Source organism: Thunnus thynnus, chromosome 8 (genome assembly GCF_963924715.1).
Source record: "Thunnus thynnus chromosome 8, fThuThy2.1, whole genome shotgun sequence".
In the NCBI taxonomy this organism is placed as follows: Eukaryota; Metazoa; Chordata; class Actinopteri; order Scombriformes; family Scombridae; genus Thunnus; species Thunnus thynnus.
The window spans coordinates 12,028,554-12,051,871 of NC_089524.1; the positions used below are offsets into that span (position 1 = coordinate 12,028,554).

General features: G+C 41.4%; 2 protein-coding genes across 2 annotated transcripts; one reads left to right on the top strand and one right to left on the bottom strand.

Moving 5' to 3' along the window:
- Positions 1–5,218: 5,218 nt before the first annotated feature.
- On the top strand, positions 5,219–22,094 carry LOC137187559 (receptor-type tyrosine-protein phosphatase C-like). The gene is made up of 13 exons (XM_067596533.1): positions 5,219–5,331; positions 15,941–15,958; positions 16,167–16,442; positions 16,543–16,776; positions 16,871–16,987; positions 17,332–17,454; positions 17,545–17,709; positions 18,374–18,514; positions 19,561–19,769; positions 19,874–19,934; positions 20,082–20,190; positions 20,455–20,492; positions 20,817–22,094. Exons 1-13 carry the CDS (start codon positions 5,268–5,270, stop codon positions 20,834–20,836), a joined length of 1,575 nt encoding a protein of 524 aa, XP_067452634.1. The 5' UTR covers positions 5,219–5,267; the 3' UTR covers positions 20,837–22,094.
- LOC137188488 (uncharacterized) lies at positions 7,669–12,816 on the bottom strand. Its single transcript, XM_067598144.1, is given in 1 exon segment — positions 7,669–12,816. A coding segment is annotated over 1 exon segment (4,563 nt). The 5' UTR covers positions 12,232–12,816.
- Positions 22,095–23,318: the final 1,224 nt, after the last annotated feature.

Here is a 23,318-nt window from a genome sequence, read left to right on the forward strand (position 1 = left end):
CCATGGTATCACACCAGCCTCTGCTGGATACTAAATGATGAAAAATAATTTAGCTTGTAACTGTAAAACAAAATTTTATCATTTGTTTCACATCTATAACCTGGGCTCAATGTGTAGTCTTCTCATGCACTTGACCATCAGACAAGTGAGGCCAAGTTTTAACTGTCTGGAGGAATACTGATTTGTTCAGAGTTTACTATTATAACAATAAATATGTAGGTTTTCCCCTCAATGACACCCAAGAACACTGTTTATTCTTTTTAGTCATTGGTATCCCCATAATTAACAGTTACGCAGTCATTTATTTAATGGTGCAGTCAGACAGTCCTTATTGGCTTGGAAAGTAAGGAAATATCAGATGACAATATCATATTTATGAGGTATTTGTGTTCAGATGGACATCTCTGTATGTCAACGAGTGTTCTTGTTATTAGTCTGGATTACGTTCTTGGTAAAAAAAAAAAAAAAAGTGAAAGCGTGAACTGGTAGTTTACAGGTTAAGATACATGCTAGATAACCGCAACATCTGCGGTTTGATTCTGGCAGCAGATTGATGTGCGTCACCTCCCCATCCCCCCCCCCTTATTCCCTGTCTGCTCTCGACTGTTGCTATAATAAAAGCTTAAAAATGCCCTCTAAAATATTTAAAAGTAGTGTTAAACTTGTTTAACACTGGTATTTACAACTTTGTAAAGACTCACAAACACAGCCTGACTTTCGAAAGTGGCTTCTTCTTTACAAAAGACACAACTGGTCTGAAGCTGCAAGTCTGAAACTGCTGCGGTGTCTCTTGTGTGTTTCTTGTGCCTCACACAAATGTTACCACGTGTGTGTTCTTTTGTATTACTGTATTTCTTGGCAAAGCAAGTGATGCCCTGTAGGATACGCGTACAATAAAAACACGTTGTGTCTCAGATTTGTTTGAATAATTGGATGGGAGATGCAAATTACCCATTAAAAGCAGGTAAGAGCTCCAAGCACATGTCAAAAAGAAATTTGAAAGCTTTATTGCATTTAGTTAGCATACAAGGCAAATGGTGATTTTACATGAAATGTTCAGAACAACCAAACTGCCAATACAATAAATACCAATTACCTATAGTGCCTACTAATTTCACTTTTAGGAAAACCCCTGGATTCTTCAATAACAACCTCAGAGGGCCTTTGGAAAAGTAAACTGAAAGAATTAGACACAGTAGATCAGTGGTTATCAAATTGGGGTCCAAGGACCCCCAGGGGTCCTTGAGAGGGTTCCAGGGGGTCCCCGGCAAAAATGGGAATCATTTATTTTCAAAATAATTCCATCCATAAGTAACATAATGACAGAATATATGACTATTTTGGTACATCTAAAAGCAAAAATCTAATCAGATGGTGGTCTGTGGTCTAATTTGTGTCAGTTTAGGGGTTCTTGTGAAAAGGTTTGAGAACCACTGCAATAGAGCACTGTGATTTGTTGGATGAAGACAAAGAGCAATCATATAAAGGAATGGCCATACTGTATTCCTTAGCAGTGTATATGTTAAACAACCCCTTAGTGAGGAATTAAAGAACAACCTGGATCGCCTTTTCTGTACATAAACAGAAAACGTAACCATTCATTGCCGTGCTCAATGTACAAATCTGTCAGAGTCTGCTCTCCCCCTCACCTGTTCCTGTGGGAATTATCCAATCATCCGGTCTCACTCTCTGCTCTGCCACACCCCTCATTAGTTCAACCACTTTCACCTGGCGCTCCCACCTGCTCATCATCTCCAATCAAGCCAGTATATAAACTGCCTCAGCCCACTCCCTCTTTGTCAGATTGTCTATGCTACTATGCTAAGCCGTCTTGCCTTCATCTCTGAACTACCTTCCTGGTTCCTGATCAGCTTGTCTCCGACCATTGCTCCTCATCTCTGCCCCGGTAAACCCACCAGCCTTCTGTCCCTGACTCTGAGTTCTGCCTGCCTGTTCCCTGGTCTTTGTCTGCCTTGGGAGTGGAAGATTGGGGTTCAATTCCCGGTGGAGCCATACTCATCAGAACTGTGTTTCTCTGACCGTGCTACTATTGTCTTGACATTGTGTGGAATAAAGACTGTAAAATTTATACTGGTGTCATTTGTGCTGCAATTGGGTCCATTCTATACCAGTTACACAAATCTATGTTCAGGAAATTCAATCTGACTTTGCACTGCATATTACATGTTTTTAATCAACAAGTTCTTAACCAACAAGGGGAAAAGCTAGATATATGCAAGACAATACATTCCTTTCAACTACAATGTCTTCTGACATCTTCTGATGACAAACCTCCCACAACTATTAAACATCTATAACATCTTTGCTGGGAGGTTAGAACTGACAATGGTGATTTAACATTGTGAAAGAGATCAATGTAAAAGTATCTTTAAATTCAGTACAAAAGCATCACTTGCTTTAGTTATATATTCTTAAAAGTACATTTGAAACTTCAGAGGTTATTTGCCCGTAAACATTGGAGAATCTATTTTTGGTATTTTGCTGTTAAATACTAACAATTTCTTGAGGGACAAAAATAAAGTACCTAAAAAAAAAAGTATTTAATAGTAATAGCTCCAAGTGAAGTCCTACGATCGAGTTCTTGCTTCAGTTTGTTTTGTAGTGGTGCTGGAACCCACCTGGGAGCATGGACGACTGGCTGTACATAATATTTTAGTTTTATCTTGTACGTGAATGGTAAGACCATGGATGTCTTAAGAGAACTGGATACAGCGTTGGAGGCGGCGCCCCGTTCTTTCCTATGAAAGTTGCTACAACTTTTTCCACATTGCTTCTGCATCTGTGGGGCCCATACAGCAAGCGGACCAGTGACTTTCGCTGGCTGAGCCAGCTACTTCTGGTTTAGCCCTCCAGTTAACTAGAATGGGGATAAAACAATTCATTCGTGTGGCTCTTATAGACTTTCAAAATGTTATCGGACTGAATAGATCAAATTCTGATAAAGTCATTTCACAGGGGTTGTGACGCTCAAAAAAAATTATCCGCTCATTTACAAACAACTCTATCACAATGTAAGTCTATGGGAAAAAAGTCTTCTTGGATCCACTACTGACTCTACGCTGTTCTATGCATTGGCATTGATGCGGTACATCCTCTTGACTTGGCCTAAATTTTCACAGCTTTGTCACATAGCAGTGAGTCATCTCCCTCTGGAAATACTACAAACATGAGATAGTGTTCTTTTCCTTTTACTCTCACTTTGTGTGTGCATATGCCTTTGGTGTTGATGAGCTGTCCATTGCAGATTTGAGCAGAACAGAATTTGGATGAATGCATGGCTTTACCTTCATGGCTCTAATGTTGAGCTAATTTGTCAAATTGGCCCTTCCTCCTGTGTCCAGCTTGAGAAGAAGGACAGCTCCATTTATATACAATGGAACTGTCCAACTCTGTTCACACTTGTCTTCCTGTGCTACCATGCCCACGAAGAATAAATCACAGAGAGCAGTTTCTACCACAGTATACACATGATCACCTCGGCTTTGTTTCCCCTTGGACAAGCATTGCTTTGCGTACTGATTCTGTCCTTTACAGTTGTTGCAGACTTTGCCGTAGGCTGGGCATTATTTTGGTGCCTCAGAGAAACCGAGCGGCAAACACTTGGGCTAACATACTTTACTACTTACTTTAGTGAAATTATGCCAACACAGCCTGTGTCGTTATCAAGTAATATTAAACTTACTGAAATATTGCGACTATAGTCTGACTCATTGCGATTCTCAGAGCTGGGGAGAGCAGCAGGTAAGCCAACTGTCAATCAACACCCACATAACAGACATCAAAGCTAGTGTACGTCTTCAAATCTTATTAATGGCACAATAATTTCCAAAAGGACCACCAGCACACTTATTAAAGGGCCAGAATTTAGCGATTGAGACCATTAATAAGAGAAGTTTATGCTTTTTGAATGGGAACCGGCTCGGCCAGCAGAAGTCTCAAGTGCACATGCTCTATGGACTTTTTGGCTTCATGTGCCACTTAGCAACTTTCATAGGACTGAGCGGGTGCCACCTAGTCTGGAGTCCAGTGCTCATAATACATCCATGATCTTGAGAGGCACCTGCCTGCAGCAACATGGTGGATGACAATCACAATGGTCAACCATGGTGATCAACCGTATGCAGAAAGTCATATGACAACATGTTACCGTGGTCAGCAATAAAGCTCAAAATAAAGCTCAGGGCACAGTATAAACGTTATTGAGAGGCTGTGTAATATGTTTGCTGTCATATAAGAGAAATAAAGTCTCTGTTCCTAAAACGTGTCAACGGCTCTCCTGCTATTCTTCATTGCAGAGTTCGTCTGGACTATTACAAAGCTAGTTACCAGCTACGAGCCAGGCTAGGCAGGTTTGGAGCTGCATATCTGGAAAGGTCAAAGTTCATGTTTGTTCAAAGTTGTAACATAAGTTAATGAAGAATGTGTCAAAATCTGAATACCAGTTGATTTGTGACCTAATGATGCATGGAAAAATGTGTGATTTAATTCCTTGTGTTTTTTAGGTGACAATCAGTGTCCTGGAGGGCTGTGAGGGCTTCAGCAGGTTCTCTGCAGAAAAGGCCATACAATTGGGTATCAGGCCGTATTAAAATCTATACTTAAAAGACTTATAAATGAAATGATATGTGGACCTGAGTGACTTTTCAAAAATCTTTGGAATGAAATGGAACACCAATTGTAAGCTTAAGTTGCCTAATATCAGTGGGAGCAAATCATTGCTGTCAGGTTTCAAAATCTGATGGGAAGACTTAAACCAGAGGTGTGGAGGCTGTTATAGCAGCAGATTAATGTCCATGGTATCACAATCATTGGTCACTATCACATGTGGAGAAAATGTTTAGTTGTCCACGTACTTTTGGTCAGGCAGTGTGTTCAGAGCTTTTTAGGAGTTATACTGTAGGTCTATATGTTCTTTTTTAAAGTAAATCCTAAAAAACATTTTGTTTTAACATTTAAAAGAAATGGAAAAAATGACAAGGATGCAGTAGAAGTACCCCTGGCTTTGTTTGTTCTGGTATTGAAAAGGCGACTTCACTGTGAGAATTAACTTCCCATAGTTGTAAAGTGAATAATTTTTTTAAATAAATGTGGGACGATTGCTGTGTCATCTTGAAAGGGGAAATGTTGTCACATGACTTCCTTTATATAGATGACCATTGCGGTTGTGTGCATGTTGCTCAACCTGGTGCTCTTGATGATCTGGGTCCCCCACCCAAACATACATTCACACACTGTAAGTCCTAGATATGGCAGGTCCCTGTATTATCAAGATCCTGCTGCTCTGTGCTGGGATCATTGGTGTGGCTGACTGTAAGTAACCTTATTTATTATTTCAAATAAAATATAAGGTGCTGAAAGATAAGATAGATAAAGTAGTATTAGTAACAGAACACATGCCTTTTGTATTCTTCTAAGGTGTTGTAAAAGTGTCTCTAAAATTATTCATACACATTAATGCTTTTTATTTAATTGCATTTTCTTGTTCTCCCAAATCCACAATGGGAACATATTTGTTCAACAGAGTATCTGTTTTATCATTACATATTTACAATATATAAAGCATATTTATTTTGGTGTTTAGTATTTGAATTTCTCTCACTTTGTAAGAAATGCAATCGATGTAGACCTTGGTAACTGTTGAAGACTCACCAGCCTTTAATAAATGCACTAAAGGAATGGCTGTTCCTATCTCAACAAGATGCCAAAAAACTTGTTCATGAGTTTATTTCAAGTAGATTGACTGTAATGCTCTTTTGACCGGTCCTCCAAAACAATCCATTGATAAACGTCAGTTAAATCAGAACTCTGCTGCCGGGCTTTTAACTAGAACAAGAAAGAGAGAACATATCACCCCAGTTTATGCTAACCTGTGCTGGCTCCCAGTGTCTTTCAGGATTGATTTTAAAGTTCTTTTACTTGTTTACAAGACTCTTAATGGTTTGGGATCAGCCGACATTACTAATTCTTTGTTGTTTTATAATCCTTCAAGGCTTCTTAGATTCTCTGCTGCCGTTTTTAAAAAAAAATACACACTATCAAACAAATAAGAAAATCCACAGCTCAGCTTTTTTTAACTTTGCACCAAAACTATGTAATTCCCTGCCAAAGGATATAAGAGATGCAAACTCTGTGAAATTTTTTAAATGACGATTGAAAACTTATTTACTCAGCACTGCTTTTAACTAACTGTCACTCTTCTATATTTTGTTCTTATCTTTTACATATTTTATTGTTCATATGATTTCCTTTGTTTTATTTCTATCGTTCACATATTCTATTGTTCTAAGCATACTTGTTCTTGCTATTAGCTGCCTCTTTTGTTTGCTATTCATTTGATTGATTGGTTTTATCGCGCAGTATTTACACTTCTTTATTTTCTTATTTCTTCACTCTATTGTAAAGCAATTTGAGCTACACCCCCTGTACTGTATTATTATTATTATTATTATTATTATTATTATTATTATTATTATTATCATCATCATCATCATCATCAACATTCTGTTATTGAACATTGTTAAACTTAAAATTTTTTTTTTTTTTTTTTTAATGTATCGGCCCTCAGACCTTCATCAGGAAATGTTGATGATTGATTTTTTGGTCACAGTTTATGATCCAATGCACCTGCCCAAAAAACTTTTCTCGAGTGCAAGAATTTTGTGTTACCTACAAGATTTTGGGGGTTTTATGACCATGACTGAAATCATCCAATTAAGTCCTGTGCTTTATACACCCAAACAGGTTTAATAAAACAGGCAAATGCAATAATGCTTTATACTTTTCTGTTTCGTAATTCCATGTTAAAATGTTACCTAATATATTACATTTAATTGTATTTGTGATGTTTATAATTTGCATTCTAATTACTCAATGTCGCGGGTTCGCTTTCAATGATGGCTCAGACGACGAGAAACTTCAGCGTGGTGATTTTTTATTCACACCAAGTTCCCCAAACAAGAGTGGCAAAAATATTTACAGTGCAGGAGTGGAAAAAACCCAATAACAAAAAAAAGTATTTACACGACATGTTTCACACTGGCAGCTCGTCACCCACATTGTTACTCGGCCACGACCAAAAACCCAACCAACCCTAAATGAGCAGAGCTCCCCCTTATATATTCTTAGTCCCTCCCCCGGGCAAACCAATTAACAAATTATAGTGTCCTACGTTCAAATTTGACATCCCAACAAATATAAATTCAAAATCAATGATATATTTCGCATAAAGGAAAAATGGCACTAATCACCCTTCATATAGCTATGGCCAAATACCCCCAACGGTCACATGACCCTCCTAAGCGCGCCACCAAGCGCTATTTATGGGGTGTCCAGGAAGTGCCTCAGTTTGGCCCATGCCTGGAGGCAACCAGAGGCAGCAGCAGCAGCAGGTAAGTGTATATGTGTGTGTGTGTGTCGTGTCAGCGCCGAGTGTGCACCCTCGAACGCCTAGCGTGCAGAAAAGAGTTTGGACAGTGGGGAAAAGTTTGTGGGAGTGCAGGACCGCGGGACACAAGTGTCACAGTTTTAACCGGAGCATGGCTCCGCAGGAACAGTGGGAGCGCTGCGCGCTGTGCGCTCCCGGCACCGGCGCTCTCTCTCCGGCCAAGAGAGAGAGAAATGCACACCGGTTAGGGCATGACGGAGTGTTCACGGGCGCCCCGTCACATTATCCCCCTCCTCCCCGAGGTTGGTGATGTGCGGCAACCTGGAGAGATAATCTGCCACCACATTGGTCTTGCCAGCTCGAAGTCTGATCTGAAACTGGAAAGGCTGGAGGGAGAGGTACCAGCGAGTGAGACGGCTGTTATGATCTTTCATGGAGTTCATCCAGGTCAGAGCGCGATGGTCGGTCTCCAAGTCAAATTCCCTCCCCAGCAGGTAGTATCTCAGACTCTCCAGGGCCCATTTTATGGCCAGGCCCTCCTTCTCCACAGTGGAGTACCTGGTTTCACGGGGCAGCAGCTTGCAGCTCAGGTAAAGCACCGGTTGTTCTTCCCCAGGATCACCCTGGGTCAGGACTGCCCCCAGTCCCACGGCAGAAGCATCAGTCTGGATCAAGAACCGCTGGCTGAAGTTGGGACTCCTCAGCACTGGAGAAGAGCACAAGCAGGCCTTGAGGGTTTGGAATGCGGTCTCGCAGTCCTCATTCCAGGCAACCGGGTTCCTCTGGTCCTTCGCTGTCAGAGCTGTCAGAGGAGCAGCGATGGTGGCGAACTGCGGGACAAATCTCCTGTACCAGCCAGCCAAGCCCAAGAAGGACCTCACCTCCTTCTTCGTGCGTGGGCATGGGCAGCCGCGGATGGCCTCGACCTTGTCCACCTGTGGTCGGACCTCGCCTTGTCCCAGCCGGTAGCCCAGGTACTTAGCCTCCTCCTTGGCCCACTGACACTTGGCAGGATTCAGTGTCAGACCCGCCTGCTGGATCTGGCCGAGGACTCGCTCCAGATGACACAGGTGCTGCTCCCAGGTGTCACTGAAGATGACCACATCATCCAGGTAAGCAGCACTGCAGTCCTCGCACCCCTGCAGGACGCGGTCCATCAGTCTCTGGAAAGTGGCAGGTGCACCATGGAGGCCGAAGGGCATCACGGTGAACTGGAAGAGGCCGGCCGGTGTCTGGAAAGCAGTGTAGGGGCGACTGGATGCTTCTAGGGGTACCTGCCAGTAGCCCTTGCAGAGGTCCAGGGTGGTGATGAACCTGGCCCGGCCAATCTTCTCCAGTAGATCGTCAATCCGGGGCATTGGGTAGGCATCGAACTCCGACATTGCGTTGAGCTTCCTGAAGTCGATGCAGATGCGGAGTGAGCCGTCCTTCTTCACCATGATGACTATCGGGCTGCACCACTCAGACTGCGATGGCTCGATTACCCCCAGATGCTGCATCTCCTCCACCTCCTTCAGGAGCTTTGCCACCAGGTGTTGGGGCACTCGATAGGACCTCTGGCGAACCGGCCCCCTGTCTTTCAGGTGGATGACGTGCTCCACCAGGCAAGTCTTCCCTGGGTTAGCAGCAAACAGCTTGGAGACTCGCTGGAACACCTGGCTCAGCTGGCTGCACTGGCTGACAGAGAGATGGTCGAGAGCAGGTTCAGAAGACTGTTTGAGGTCAGCTAGGGTAGATTCCTCCTCCCCTTTGCTGCCCACCTCCGTCACCAACAGGGATGCCACGGGAACCTGAACTGGAGCCTCCTTCCACTCCTTCAATAGGTTGACGTGGTAGATCTGCTTTGCCTTTTTCTTGTCCGGGTGGTGGATCTTGTAGGTCACAGGGCCCATCTTCCTGAGGACTGTGTATGGGCCCTGCCACTTAGCCAGTAATTTGCTGTTGGAGGTTGGCAGGAGGAGCAGGACCTTCTGTCCAGGCTGAAACTCTCTGTGCCTGGCCTGTCGGTCATACCATGCCTTCTGGATCTGCCAGGCCTCACGTAGGTTGACCTCAGCCTCGTCTTGGTACTTTGCCAGCCGGTCTCTCATCTCCAACACAAACTGGACCACACTACGATCGCTGGCGCTGGTTGCAGGAGCCTCCCAGGTCTTTAGCAGCAGATCCAGTGGCCCCTGGACATCCCAGCCGTACAGTAGCTCAAACGGGGAGAAACCAGTGGAAGCTTGAGGGACTTCCCTGTAGGCAAACAGCAGGAAGGGCAACCACTGGACCCAGTCCCGTCCAGTGTCGGCGATGAACTTCTGCAGCATCTTCTTCAGGGTTTGGTTGAACCGTTCGACCAACCCATCAGTCTGCGGGTGGTATGGGGTGGTCTTGATCGCTGCAATGCCCAACTGTCGATGGAAGAGCTGCAGGAGCCTGGAGGTGAAGTTTGTCCCCTGGTCTGTTATGATCTCGTCCGGAACACCAACCCTGGAGAACAGCTGGACAAGACACCACAGCACAGCATGGGCAGTGACAGTGCACAAGGGAAAGGCTTCAGGAAACCTTGTGGCATAATCGCAGACCACCAGAATGTACTGATGCCCTCTACTGCTTTGCACCAACGGGCCAACAATGTCCATGGCTATACGCCTAAAAGGGGTGGAGATAATGGGCAGAGGCTGGAGGTGGGCACGGTCTGATTGGCAGACATAGCAGGTTTTCTGGCAGGTGGGACAGGTTCTGCAGAAAGTTTGGACATCTGTATACATGGAGGGCCAATAGAGTCTGGAGGCTATGCGCAGATAGGTTTTGTTGCGACCAAGATGACCAGCCCAAGGCAGGGTGTGTGCCAGGTGCATTATCATTGGTCGACATGACCCAGGAACCACAAGACGCTTGACCCCGTCAGCCAGTGCATACAGGACATCCTTGTCAATGACAAAACATTCTTTTCCCTCCTTTGCCATATCCAGCCCCCCAACTGCTTTGGTGAACAATAGCTTAAGAGTCCCATCCTCCCTTTGCAAGGCCCCGATGTCCCCAGGCACCTTCCATATGTCCTTTGTTAGTCCCTCTTTACAGTCTGGCTGCCTGGTTTTAAGCCCCTTTTCAAAACACCGCTGGCGGCGAGACTTCCTCGGGCCCTTTGTGCCCGCCTCAAACAAACTGCTGTCCAGGGTTGAAAAGGGTTCTGGATCTGGTCCCTTTCTCTGCCATGGGTCGGACATCACCCCCGCTCTGGCCTGGGCGCGGGTGATCACCTGACCTGACAAACCCTTAACCCCGTCACTGTCTTTGGCCTCCACATCCAGCAGCACATCAAGTAGCACCGGTAAGTCCCATCCCAGTATGGCAGCTACCGGCAGCTTTTCCACCACCCCCACAGTCATCAAATAGGGTTGCTCATCCACGACCACAGTCAGTTCAGCAGTAGGGTAGGAATGGCTGTCCCCGTGCACGCACAAAATGTCCTCCTGTCTGCTATAGTCCACAATGCCCGTTGGCACTAAATCCCTACGGACCAGCGTCAGAAAGCTACCCGAGTCAACCAGAGCAGTCACAGGTTCACCATTGATGGTAATGTCTTTAAAACGCTGACGCCTTCCCACAGCCCTTCCATCCTCAGCGCGGGGAGTGTAGCATGCACCACTCAGTTTAGCTTTTCTGATGGGACATAGAGAAGCTTTGTGGCCTGCCTGCTGACAGTAAAAGCAGATGAGCTCCTTACTGGAAGTGTGCTGGCTGAGTGCAGAGCGGAGTTCTCCTGGCAGATGTGGGTTGGCTCTGGCTGCTGGTCTGGGCTGGGAAGAAGGCTGACGACCGGGACCACCTTGGTATGGAGCTGGGCCTCCTCTTCGTGCGTTGATGTACTGTTGCGCTAGCTTGGCCGCAGCTAGTCCATCTGTGGGCTTGTGCTCCTTCACCCAGGTGCGGATGTCTGCAGGAAAGACACGTAGAAGCTGCTCCAAAATGATCTGCTCGCCGATCTGCTCCTTGGTGTGCTGCACCGGACAAATCCATCATCGGTAGAGACCCTTTAAGCGGTGGTAGGTCTCTGCTGGGTTCTCCCCGGATGGCAACGCCATGGACCGGAACTGCTGACGATACGTCTCCGGCGAGATGTCAAACTTGGTCAGGAGCGCCGCCTTCAGGTCCGGGTAAGAGTGAGCCCTCTCCTCGTCCATAGCCGTGTAGGCCTCAAGAGCCTTTCCGGTGAGTAGACGCACCAGGTGACATGCCCACTCACACTCTGGCCAGCTCCATGTTCTGGCAATGTGCTCGAAGCGAAGCAGGTAATTTTCAATGTCCTCTCCTGCCAGGTACTGTGGGATCTTGGGGTCGCCATAGGGTCTGCTCTCAGGCCTAGGGGATTCCGCTCCGATGCTCACCCTGTCCCTTGATCCCTCCATAGGTGAACTGCGGCGTGGCCGAGGGGCTGGTGTTGGTAAGTCCAGCCTTAGGCTCATTGTCGACTCCTCAGATGGCGATGTGGCTCTGGCGGGCGCTGGGCTAGGTGCTACCAGCCTCTGCTCTGCCACCGGCTGTCCTAGTTGCAGGGTTGGCATCGAAGCCCGTAGTCCTCTGAGCTCTGCCAGAAACCCCTCCTCTCTTCTCTGCTGTCCCTCCAGGAAGGTCCTCATGACGGCCAGCAGCTCCTCTCCGGCACTTGGAGTTCCCGGAGCTGCCTGCAGGGCTGGAGCAGCAGCTCCCCCTCCGTCCTCTTCCTCTGTGGCCCAGGCTCCCTCATCTGCCGCTTCGTCATGAGCCACTTCTTGCTTATGTGAGCGCAGTCCAGTCCGTTTTCCAGAGGACCGGATGCGCCCCCGTCGACTGGCCATCCCACTTCTGACACCAAATGTCGCGGGTTCGCTTTCAATGATGGCTCAGACGACGAGAAACTTCAGCGTGGTGATTTTTTATTCACACCAAGTTCCCCAAACAAGAGTGGCAAAAATATTTACAGTGCAGGAGTGGAAAAAACCCAATAACAAAAAAAAGTATTTACACGACATGTTTCACACTGGCAGCTCGTCACCCACATTGTTACTCGGCCACAACCAAAAACCCAACCAACCCTAAATGAGCAGAGCTCTCCTTATATATTCTTAGCCCCTCCCCCGGGCAAACCAATTAACAAATTATAGTGTCCTACGTTCAAATTTGACATCCCAACAAACATAAATTCAAAATCAATGATATATTTCGCACAAAGGAAAAATGGCACTAATCGCCCTTCATATAGCTATGGCCAAATACCCCCAAACCAAAATAAACCATAAAATATCAGTCCATACGATGTTGATGGTATAGTCCACGGTCACATGACCCTCCTAAGCGCGCCACCAAGCGTTATTTATGGGGTGTCCAGGAAGTGCCTCAGTTTGGCCCATGCCTAGAGGCAACCAGAGGCAGCAGCAGCAGCAGGTAAGTGTATATGTGTGTGTGTCGCGTCAGCGCCGAGTGTGCAGAAAAGAGTTCGGACAGTGGGGAAAAGTTTGTGGGAGTGTAGGACCGCGGGACACAAGTGCGGGCCTGCAAAGAACAGTTTTAACCGGAGCATGGCTCCGCAGGAACAGTGGGAGCGCTGCGCGCTCCCGGCACCGGCGCTCTCTCTCCGGCCAAGAGAGAGAGAAACGCACGCCGGTTAGGGCATGACGGAGCGTTCACGGGCGCCCCGTCACACTCAATTAATCCACTCACTTTTTGCTTTATGCTATTTCATCTCTTCATTACCACAGCAATGCCAAAGCCAGCATGTACCGCAAAATGTCATGAAATGATCACGCTGTTGTCAGATGGAAACAGTGTGCTCTGAGTCACAGAAATATGTTTTCACACTCTTCTTAAAGTTTGTTTGACATTTAAATTGAATAATATAGATTTAGAGTGTTGTATTTGGGGGTCTAAATTGTAATTACCTGGATATTCATATGAACAGCTGCCTCATACCAAAAACAGTTCCTATCCTCAACAAGCTAAACAAAGACTGGCTACAGAATCAACAGGTCAAAATTATGTTGAATTATTGCCATGAAATGTAAAGTATATTTAAGTAGGCAAAAGTACCAATTCAGCAATGTAGAAAGTCTCCATTACAAGTAAAGGCCCTGCACGAAAAATCCTATGTAAGTAAAAGTACTTAAATATTAGCAGCAAAAGATACTTAAAGTATCAAAGTAAAAGTACTCATTTCATCTCTCTGACTGATATATTTTTATATATGACATCATTAGATTATTAATACTGAAGCATCAGTGTGTAAGCAGCATGTTACTGTTGTAGCTGCTGGAGCAAGTTTCAGCTACTTTATTTACAGTTGGCTGTGTGTGTGTGTGTGTGTGATGGGTCATCCCGTGGTAGTGATAGCAGATCGCTACAGCTAGTTTAGTCCAGTGGTTCCGAACTTAAGGTGGCCTGACCAGATAACTACATGGTAAACAGATCAAAACTATATTGAATTATATATATTAAACATGTAATTTGCAATTTAGTTTGAAAAGAAAGCTTTGTTAAGTACTATTCAAGACCTACATTTATGCAACTAATTTGCAATAGCTATTTTCATTCACTAGTAACATTCAGTGCCGATGCATGAAGTAGTGTGATGTTCATATAGTGCAAAGAAAAGATCTTTTCAAATCTTAATTTATTTCTTGGAATTTTCCCAATTTCTTTCTGTCCTAATTTAACCAGTTAAACTTTGACCTTCAAATTATGGGATGGTCCCAGTGATCATACAGCACATAATGTTTCTGCACATTATATTTAGTCATATTGCTTCATTCTGTATTCATTCATGATAATGAAATATATTCATGTTTTTGCTTTCTGTCTAATTTGTCTGAATGCCTACAAAGCAAGTTATGAACAAAGTCAGATTTCTGATTTCTGCACCGATGATGAGATTTGCTCTGTTCATTCTCTTTGTCAAGATATACTGTAAGAAAGAGGAAACATTACAACAATAGAATATCTCATTGCAGTTTCCGTGTATGGGGACAAAAAAAAAACTTGATCAATGTTTCTTATCATGTTGATGTGTTTTGAATGTTTAGTTTGGATAATTTGAATTACGTGATTCAAGGATCCGAGAATTTAGTTTGTATAATATCTACATGTATTTATTTTTGTTTTTGGGCAATCTCTCACTCAAACAAAGATAGTGTGGAGAATTTCAACGCAAAATTAAATTTTTTACAAAGTTTGGATTTCAAACAGTCACACTCATCAAGGTTGATAATAGCAGCTTTCTCCCTCACAGTAGGTTACTGGTAGTGATAGTAAGGAGGCAATTTGAACATGACATTGTCAGGAAGGTATTATTTGGTTCTTCTGGTTTTATGGAATGAAATGTGAGAGTTTATTATATAGTTTTCACGAGCAGGCCAAAAAAATTTTCATTAAAGTTGAATAGGTCACAATTTTCCCATTGTTGGTAAACTGAGACTTCATCAGCTCTATCTAGTTTAATATTTGGCAGTATGAAGTGTACTCTATAAAGCATCTAAGCTACCTATGATATTGTGCATCTTGTTTGCACCTTCATCAATATAATGAGCCTCTGATATCAATCAAAGAAATGCAGCGTTCCTTCTGGTGTCCATCTCAGATTGCCTATTAGGGGAGGGAACAGATGCTACTGTAGATGACAGCAAAAGCAGAAGTTCAACCAGGAGAGACCAACGTGATAATATAGATCATTACACTGTATAGTTTAAATATATTTATGATGCTGAATAAATTAGCCAAAAACGCAGCAAGACCTTTAATACTCAAAGTGAAAGGGCTGAATTGGCCATCTTGGTTGCTACTTTATTATGCAGAAATGTGGAAATTGCATTACAGGGTAGGTCCAAACAAACAAGGAAGTGTTTGATTTTTTATAACTAATACACAACCAACTGCTATTTCCACTATTCTAGCTTTATAGTCCTACTCACAGCTGCCCACACACCGTCACTCACTTTGTCAACCCTTTTCTCAAACGCCTCAATTCAGACACCCATTTCAATTACTGCATCTGGTAATCTGGTTGTTTAACCTCAGCTTTGCCACATTAGCATTGCATTTGGCATGATATTTTCCTGAAATGGAAGTTATGATTCATGTCAGGTAAGGCTGTTGCAAAATAGAGTATTTCTGCCAGAATGTGACCTCCATGATCTCCGTCCTCCAGCCAGTATCAATCCTGCAAACACCTCAAATGAGACCACACCCACAACCACTTCAACCAGCAACCAAACAGTCTCTCGGGCAATTAGCACTCTAACTCAGACCTCACCTCCAGTCACCCAGTCCAACACCACAGTGACTCCTACCACCAAAGGTTGGAATTTTCTCATTTATATAGGATTGCAATAAGATTGTGTTGTGCATACACTCGCACTGTGGATGAAAGGGTTACAAAAACTCTATAAGCTAAAGGCACATACTTTACCTTTAGTGTGCTTTGGGAGTATTTTAAATTACTTGTGTTGTTTAACTAAATGTTAATGTTTTTTGTATTTTTTAATTTCATGTGAATGTGTCCTCCACGCCCTGCACCAGCCCCTCCACCTCCCCAGTGTGAGTATCACTTTAAAAGATAATCCGTCTAATGTTGTTTTAATGTTTGTATGTCTCTCTTACTTTACAATGAATATGTTGAAAGTGGAGTGTACAGAATGATCCTCGGCATAGACAGGAAGATTTTCAACACCTGTATGAACAAGGTTAAAATAAATGGCAGGTGGTTCATCTTACTAACAGATTTTACTGTGTATTGTTTGTACAGGTTCTTACACTGTTACACCTATCAAGTTTGGCTTCCAGATCAAGTTCATAAACTCTCCCCCTGACAACTACACCATAAATGTTAAAGAAGAAGGCAAAAATGAGACTGGCATCAAATACCCTGCTCAGCGCTCCAATCCAAACATAACAACACATAATATCAGACACCTGAAGCCCTGTACTGTCTACAAGTATGATGTGACATTTGACCATGCTGGCACAGAAATACTCTGTGACCACAGCGATAATAAAACTACAGTGAAGACAATGGAAATGAGTGAGTGAAAATAATTCATACTGTTGTATTGTATTTTTCTTTTAATTTTGGAAATGAATGAAAATGGGAGAGACATTTGTGCATCACTTGTGTATTTCAGCTAAAGATGACATTAAACTTAGCAGCTGCATCCCTGGATATCTTTGTTACAAGAGTGACTGGAACATCAGCTTTGTGCAAATAAATAATATCGAAGCTGTGCAATGCCCAAATGACAATAAAACGTTCTGTATCAAACCTGGTTATCATGACATTTGCACAAATTTGACGACAACCTTCACTCAAGAAAAGTGTGTGAAGTCTTCCTTTAACCACATCCAACACATCAGTGCTGGTATGTATAATACAGTCTACCTGTATTTTTAAATGCATGTCATGTAGACCTCCTTTCATCATGTTTTATATATGTGCTTTTTTCTCTTTTTCAGCTGAATTTTTAAATCCAAGTGAAATAAATCTGACTCTTCCCACTAAACTTCCTGCAAAAATAGAAGCAAATTTTCCTCCAAACTGCACTGATCTCACCATTGATTACATCTGTTCTGGTAAGTGGTCAGACTGAAAGTAGAGAGACTTTGTTTGTCAGCAACATTATAAATGGATTTACATGGATAAAGATGATGATTCAAATCTGCATTTCCATTGTTTTGTACTCATAGTGTAAAAGAGATGAAGATGTAAAGTGGAGTAATTTTTGCAGGAGTAGAAAAACATATTTTTCTAGGTGGTGGTGGTGAGGTATTGCTTTGTGAGCTCTGTGAATCAGTTTTGAATAGAATATTGGTTTTTGCTTTGAATGTCTAAATCTAAAATGTTTAAAACTGATCTTAAATTCTGAGGTACAGATATTAGTTGATTGAGAAATGTTGTCACCCTTCTGTCTCCTCAGATTCTTACAATAAGAATTTGTCTGAGCTGGAGCCTTTCACAGACTACACCTGTACTGGTCAGATCAAGGAAAATGATGTCACCATTAAAAACAAAACTGCTATCAAGTTCAAGATTGACTGTGGTATGTTGTTGCAATGATAGCTTGTAATCTAAGATACTAAAGACCAGATTACTCAGTTCAGTGTTAAAGATGTGTGATGTGTTTCAACAGATCTTAATATAATAACACAAAGCATCTTAACCGATACCTCCATTGAGTTGAACTGGACAACAACCAGTCAGAAATGTCAAGAGGTCCTTCCCGAACTCAAGGGGCTTTCATATGACTGCAGTTGTCATCCTGTGGGTTCAACATCGGACAAGAAACATGCAAAACGTAAGTAAAATTTTAAAAATCTTTTCCATTTTAGATCAATGTATATTTTGGAGTCTTGCAGATGAACTTGCTGGTCAGTTTATATGACAAGTGAGATATACAATGAAGACATTTAAAACTTCCATTGGCCTCAAGTATATCATTTTTCCTTCTGTGCTCACATTTTAGTACATTGAGGGATAATAGGTGTAAATAAGCTGAGATGAAACGACAAGTCACACTTTGGTATAAGTTATTAATAAAAAATAAAATCAATTAAATATGATACAGAAATAATATTGAGATGAAAGAGTTTAATTACCTTTTTTCCATAGAAGAACATGATGAGAAACTGTGGTTACAGCTAAAATTGTTGCACTTCATATGATTTGCTGGTTATTTATTTGAAATAGTTTTTAGAAAGTGTGATATTAGTTGATTCTCTGTCTGTCAGCCATGTAGTACATAGTGTATACAAAAGTGTTACCTTGCAGGACCAGTCAGTGATCTACAGTCGCAGTGACACATTGATGATTTAGATATCTATATTCTTGTCAGTTAATGGTAACTCAACAAATGTTTCTTAACTATAGGTTCAGTCTTTTTACATCTCTATATATGTTCCTGTTGTTATTAAATCAGACACCAAAAGCAGCTAATGAAAACTAAACTGTTACATCTACAGTTAACAAACAGCGACCAGGAGGCACATGTCATTTTTCTGGACTGAAACCATACACCGATTACACCTGTGAAGTCCAACCCACCTACAACAACAAGAAGGTTGCCAAACCAACTAGAGACAGAGAGAAAACTAAGCCTGGAGGTAAGTAAACAGCAAACTGTCTTTGGAAAATAATACAGTCAACACTTATATAAAGTTATATTTAGTTCAAAAGGGCTAAAAAGGCTATTTATTATATAATGTTCAGAGTTGAATATTAAGTTAAGATGACCACGAGCCAGTAAAAGTAACAGTTTTAACAACAGCACTGAAACTGTGAATATTTGGGGAGAAAACTGACATCACGTATTGAACTACAGCTACATTAAATTATGCTTAATATGGTTTCTAAATGAATCATGTCAATTTTGGACATTGACTCAACACAAGATTTACTGTAATGAATTATTTAGTTATTATTTAAGAAAAGGATAGTAATCATAATTATAAATGCAATTTATCTTACTTTTTATCATAATAATAATGATAATTAGGAATGATGTACTTTATATCACTACTTGTCCCATCTTATTTTAATTAAATGGTGATAAATACTTATAATCAGACAACATCTCATTCCCTGATAGCAATATCAATACTAATAATAATACCAATATATAGTATATTGTATATTATATAAGAAAATGTATTTTATACATCACACACACACATCCAAACCTTCCTCTTCCTCTCTCCATCTTCTCTACTTTTCCTCCGTTTTTGGCTTCTGCCCTCTGACAGGCTCGTATTAAGACTCACCTTCTTCACATTCGACAACCAGTCAGTAGGATAAATGACAACCTGTGACGGTGACAGTCTGACAACCCCACTGAGTTTCAGGCACTCTGATTAGCCAGACTCCTAACACAGCTCCGGCCAACACATAACAGCTGTGTGGGATAAATGGAATAACAAAAAGTAAAATTTTGAAAGCTGTTTTAAAATAATTTCGCAACTCCATTTCAAAATTCAGTTATTAATTAATCGTTTAAAGGAAATACTGATGCCCAAGACAATCAACACAGTAACATTAATGAGCTTAATCAGTGTTAAAACTGCTGGTATTTTAAACTCAACAATCACTTAAACTGTGAAGCATAAAGTGTTGCATCTAAAGGAAAATATGTTGTTTTTTCAATCTCTTACAGTACCAGAAGATTTTTCCATGTTTAAAATAAGTGTTCCAGAGCATAATGTGATTAAAGTAACCTGTCGTGTGGAAGATTTCCGTGGACCTAAGGAGCAATACAATGCAACTCTTAGTTATAATAATGATGTCATTGAGGAGAAGAAATCCCGAAACAAATGTGAATTTACATTCAAAGATCTAAGCTACTCTACGACCTACGACGTGGAGGTTTGTATAATCCTACTTTTCATTTAACAGTGTTGTTCAGTTTATTCCTCATACTTATATGAGTTCCATAATTCCTAAGTTAAAGGGATGATCTGTCTTTTCAGGTGGTTGCTTTCAACGGACACCTCTCCAGTAAAACCAAGACAGAACGTGTTAGCACTTCCTGTACGTGTGGTCTTAATTAATGCCATAAATTGCTCAGATAAAACATTTCATTCAGACTAACCATACATGTCAATTTCTGCACATTTTAATCTTTGATATAAATGCCACCCCTTTGATATTTTTTTTTTCATAACTATCATTTTGCAGACAATGACAAAGCTCTCATTGGCTTTCTGGTCTTCCTCGTCATCCTCACATCTGTGGCTGGGCTTTGGGGCGTCCACAAGATCTACATGATGAAGCGCAGAAATTCCGAGTAAGGATAATTTTGCATCTTACCTCCTGCATCAGTTTGACTGTAACGTTGCCTCTGGCCAGTTTTACAGTTGTAATGAGTTTTAATTTCCTGTAGAGGAGAGTTATTGTTCCAGCTGAACTCAGTTCTTTAATCAAATTGATAAAGACAGAGGTGAAAAATTAAATATATGGTTTACCAACATGAATATGCACTATATACAGCAGAATACAAAATTATATGCATTTCTCTGAAGCCAAACTTCATTATGTATTTTCTCCTCAGGAATGTGTATGACGATGTGATGCTTGAGTCAACAGCCAGTGAGTAAACTTAAGCTATCCTGTTCTTCCTACATTAGTCTTAGAGTAGGTAGCAAACAGCAATTACTTTCAGCAGCTGCAAATGATTGATGTTTTTTTAGCTGTTAGGTTATGGTTAGGTTAGGTTAGGTCACTTGTTAATGGTAGGAAGTTCATCAGGAATTCTGTATTGTGTACAGTATTACAATAGCTTTTAATATAACTTGTAGTTTTAAAGTCACTTAGACAAAACCTTTTTATGTAGTAAGTATGAAGTGTACTGCAGTTTGACGAGTACCCACACTAAGTTGCAGTATTTCCTGTTTTTCTTATTTTCTGTTGTAGTTTATGCTAATGTACCTTAATGGCATCAGAATGAAAGAAGATGAACGCAGGCCTGGCGGAGCAGCCTACCAAATCATCATTTACTCTTACTGAGTTCTTCAGTAAGTTCAATAGTCGGCATTTTAACCTGTGAACAATGGCACTCAGTGCACTTAGAATTGATACTGGCTTGCTTAACTCTGTTCTATTTGCTTAAACTGATTGTGTTTTTGTTAAATTTGTCTTTGTTAAATTATACAGATATTTTTTATTGTTTTAATGTGCGTTTTGCAACAACTGGAAGAGTCCTATTCTCATTGACATTTTAATCCAATCAAATTTGGACAGACTATGACTAATAAAATCATATAACACAAAGCATTAGATCCTGACCACACTTAAAGGCATCTTCGATCATTAATGGCTTGTAACAGCTTCAATGTGCTATGCTAAAGTCAAAACTGGATCAAGCATTTGCTATTAACATTACCAGTGTTTGACTGGCAGAATACGCAAGTATTATAAAATCACACTTTTAAATCTACCTGTATAGCATGGCTTTTACATTATTTTAACTTGTACTTTATTTTCTGCTTTATTTCTGTTGTGATCATGTTGCCTATTAATATTTCAATGAAGAGTTTTACACATGCTAATCAACGCCAACTAAAGAAAAGTAAAGTAAGAGCAGTAGCATGTAGATTTCACCTCCAGACAATTATTGTTACAGGTGGAGTTTGCAGGTGTATGTTGTGGTTTATGTCATGTCTTTTTTTTTTAAACCATGTTTTGTATGTGTGAGCTGTAACATTTTATGTTTGTATGACCCTTATGAACCAATATAATATAAATTGATGAAAATGGACCATGGTATCACACCAGCCTCTACTGGATACTAAATGATGAAAAATAATTTAGCTTTTATCATTTGTTTCACATCTATAACCTGGGCTCAATGTGCAGTCTTCTCATGCACTTGACCACCAGACAAGTGAGGCCAAGTTTTAATTGTCTGGAGGAATACTGATTTGTTCAGAGTTTACTATTATAACAATAAACAATAAATATGTAGGTTTTCCCCCCAATGACACCCAAGAACACTGTTTATTCTTTTTAGTCATTGGTATCCCCATAATTAACAGTTACGCAGTCATTTGTTTAATGGTGCAGTCAGGCGGTCCTTATTGGCTTGTAAAGTAAGGAAATGTCAGATGACAATATCATATTTATGAGGTATTTGTGTTCAGATGGACATCTCTGTATGTCAACGAGTGTTCTTGTTATTAGTCTGGATTACGTTCTTGGTTAAAAAAAAAAAAAAAAGCGTGAACTGGTAGTTTACAGGTTAAGATACATGCTAGATAACCGCTACATCTGTGGTTTGATTCTGGCAGCAGCTTGATGCATGTCACCTCCCCATCTCTCCCCCCCTCATTCCCTGTCTGCTCTCGACTGTTGCTATAATAAAGGCTTAAAAATGCCCTCTAAAATGTTTAAAAAGAGAAATGTGTGACAAAAAAATGGAAGTTATATATTTACCATTAACCTGTACCATACATTCCACTTTTGCTGAAATTCAAGTAGTGTTAAACTTGTTTAACACTGGTATTTACAACTTTGCAAAGAGGCACAAACACAGCCTGGCTTACGAAAGTGGCTTCTTCTCTACAAAAGACACAACTGGTCTGAAGCTGCAGGTCTGAAACTGCTGCAGTGTCTCTTGTGTGTTTCTTGTGCCTCACACAAATGTTACCACGTGTGTTCTTTTGTATTACTGTATTTCTTGGCAAAGCAAGTGATGCCCTGTAGGATACGTGTACAATAAAAACACATTGTGTCTCAGATTTGTTTGAATAATTGGATGGAATATGCAAATTACCCATTAAAACCAGGTAAGAGCTCCAAGCACATGTCAAAAAGAAATTTGAAAGCTTTATTGCATTTAGTTAGCATACAAGGCAAATGGTGATTTTACATGAAATGTTCAGAACAACCAAACTGCCAATACAATAAATACCAATTGCCTATAGTGCCTACTAATTTTACTTTTAGGAAAACCCCTGGACTCTTCAATAACAACTTCAGAGGGCCTTTGGAAAAGTAAACTGAAAGAATTAGACACAGTAGGTCAGTGGTTCTCAAAGTGGGGTCCAAGGACCCCCAGGGGTCCTTGAGAGGGTTGCAGGGGGTCCCCGGCAAAAAATTGGAATCATTTATTTTCAAAATAATTCCATCCATAAGTAACATAATGACAGAATATGTGACTATTTTGGTCATGGGTTTCATACACTTTCTGTAATAAAACATCTAAAAGCAAAAATCTAATCAGATGGGGGTCTGTGGTCTAATTTGTGTCAGTTTAGGGGTTCAGGGGGACATTGTGAAAGAGGTCAATGTAAACGTATCTTTCAATTCAGTACAAAAGCATCACTTGCTTTAGTTATATATTCTTGAAAGTACATTTGAAACTTCAGAGGTTATTTGCCCCTAAACACTGGAGAATCTATTTTTGGTATTTCGCTG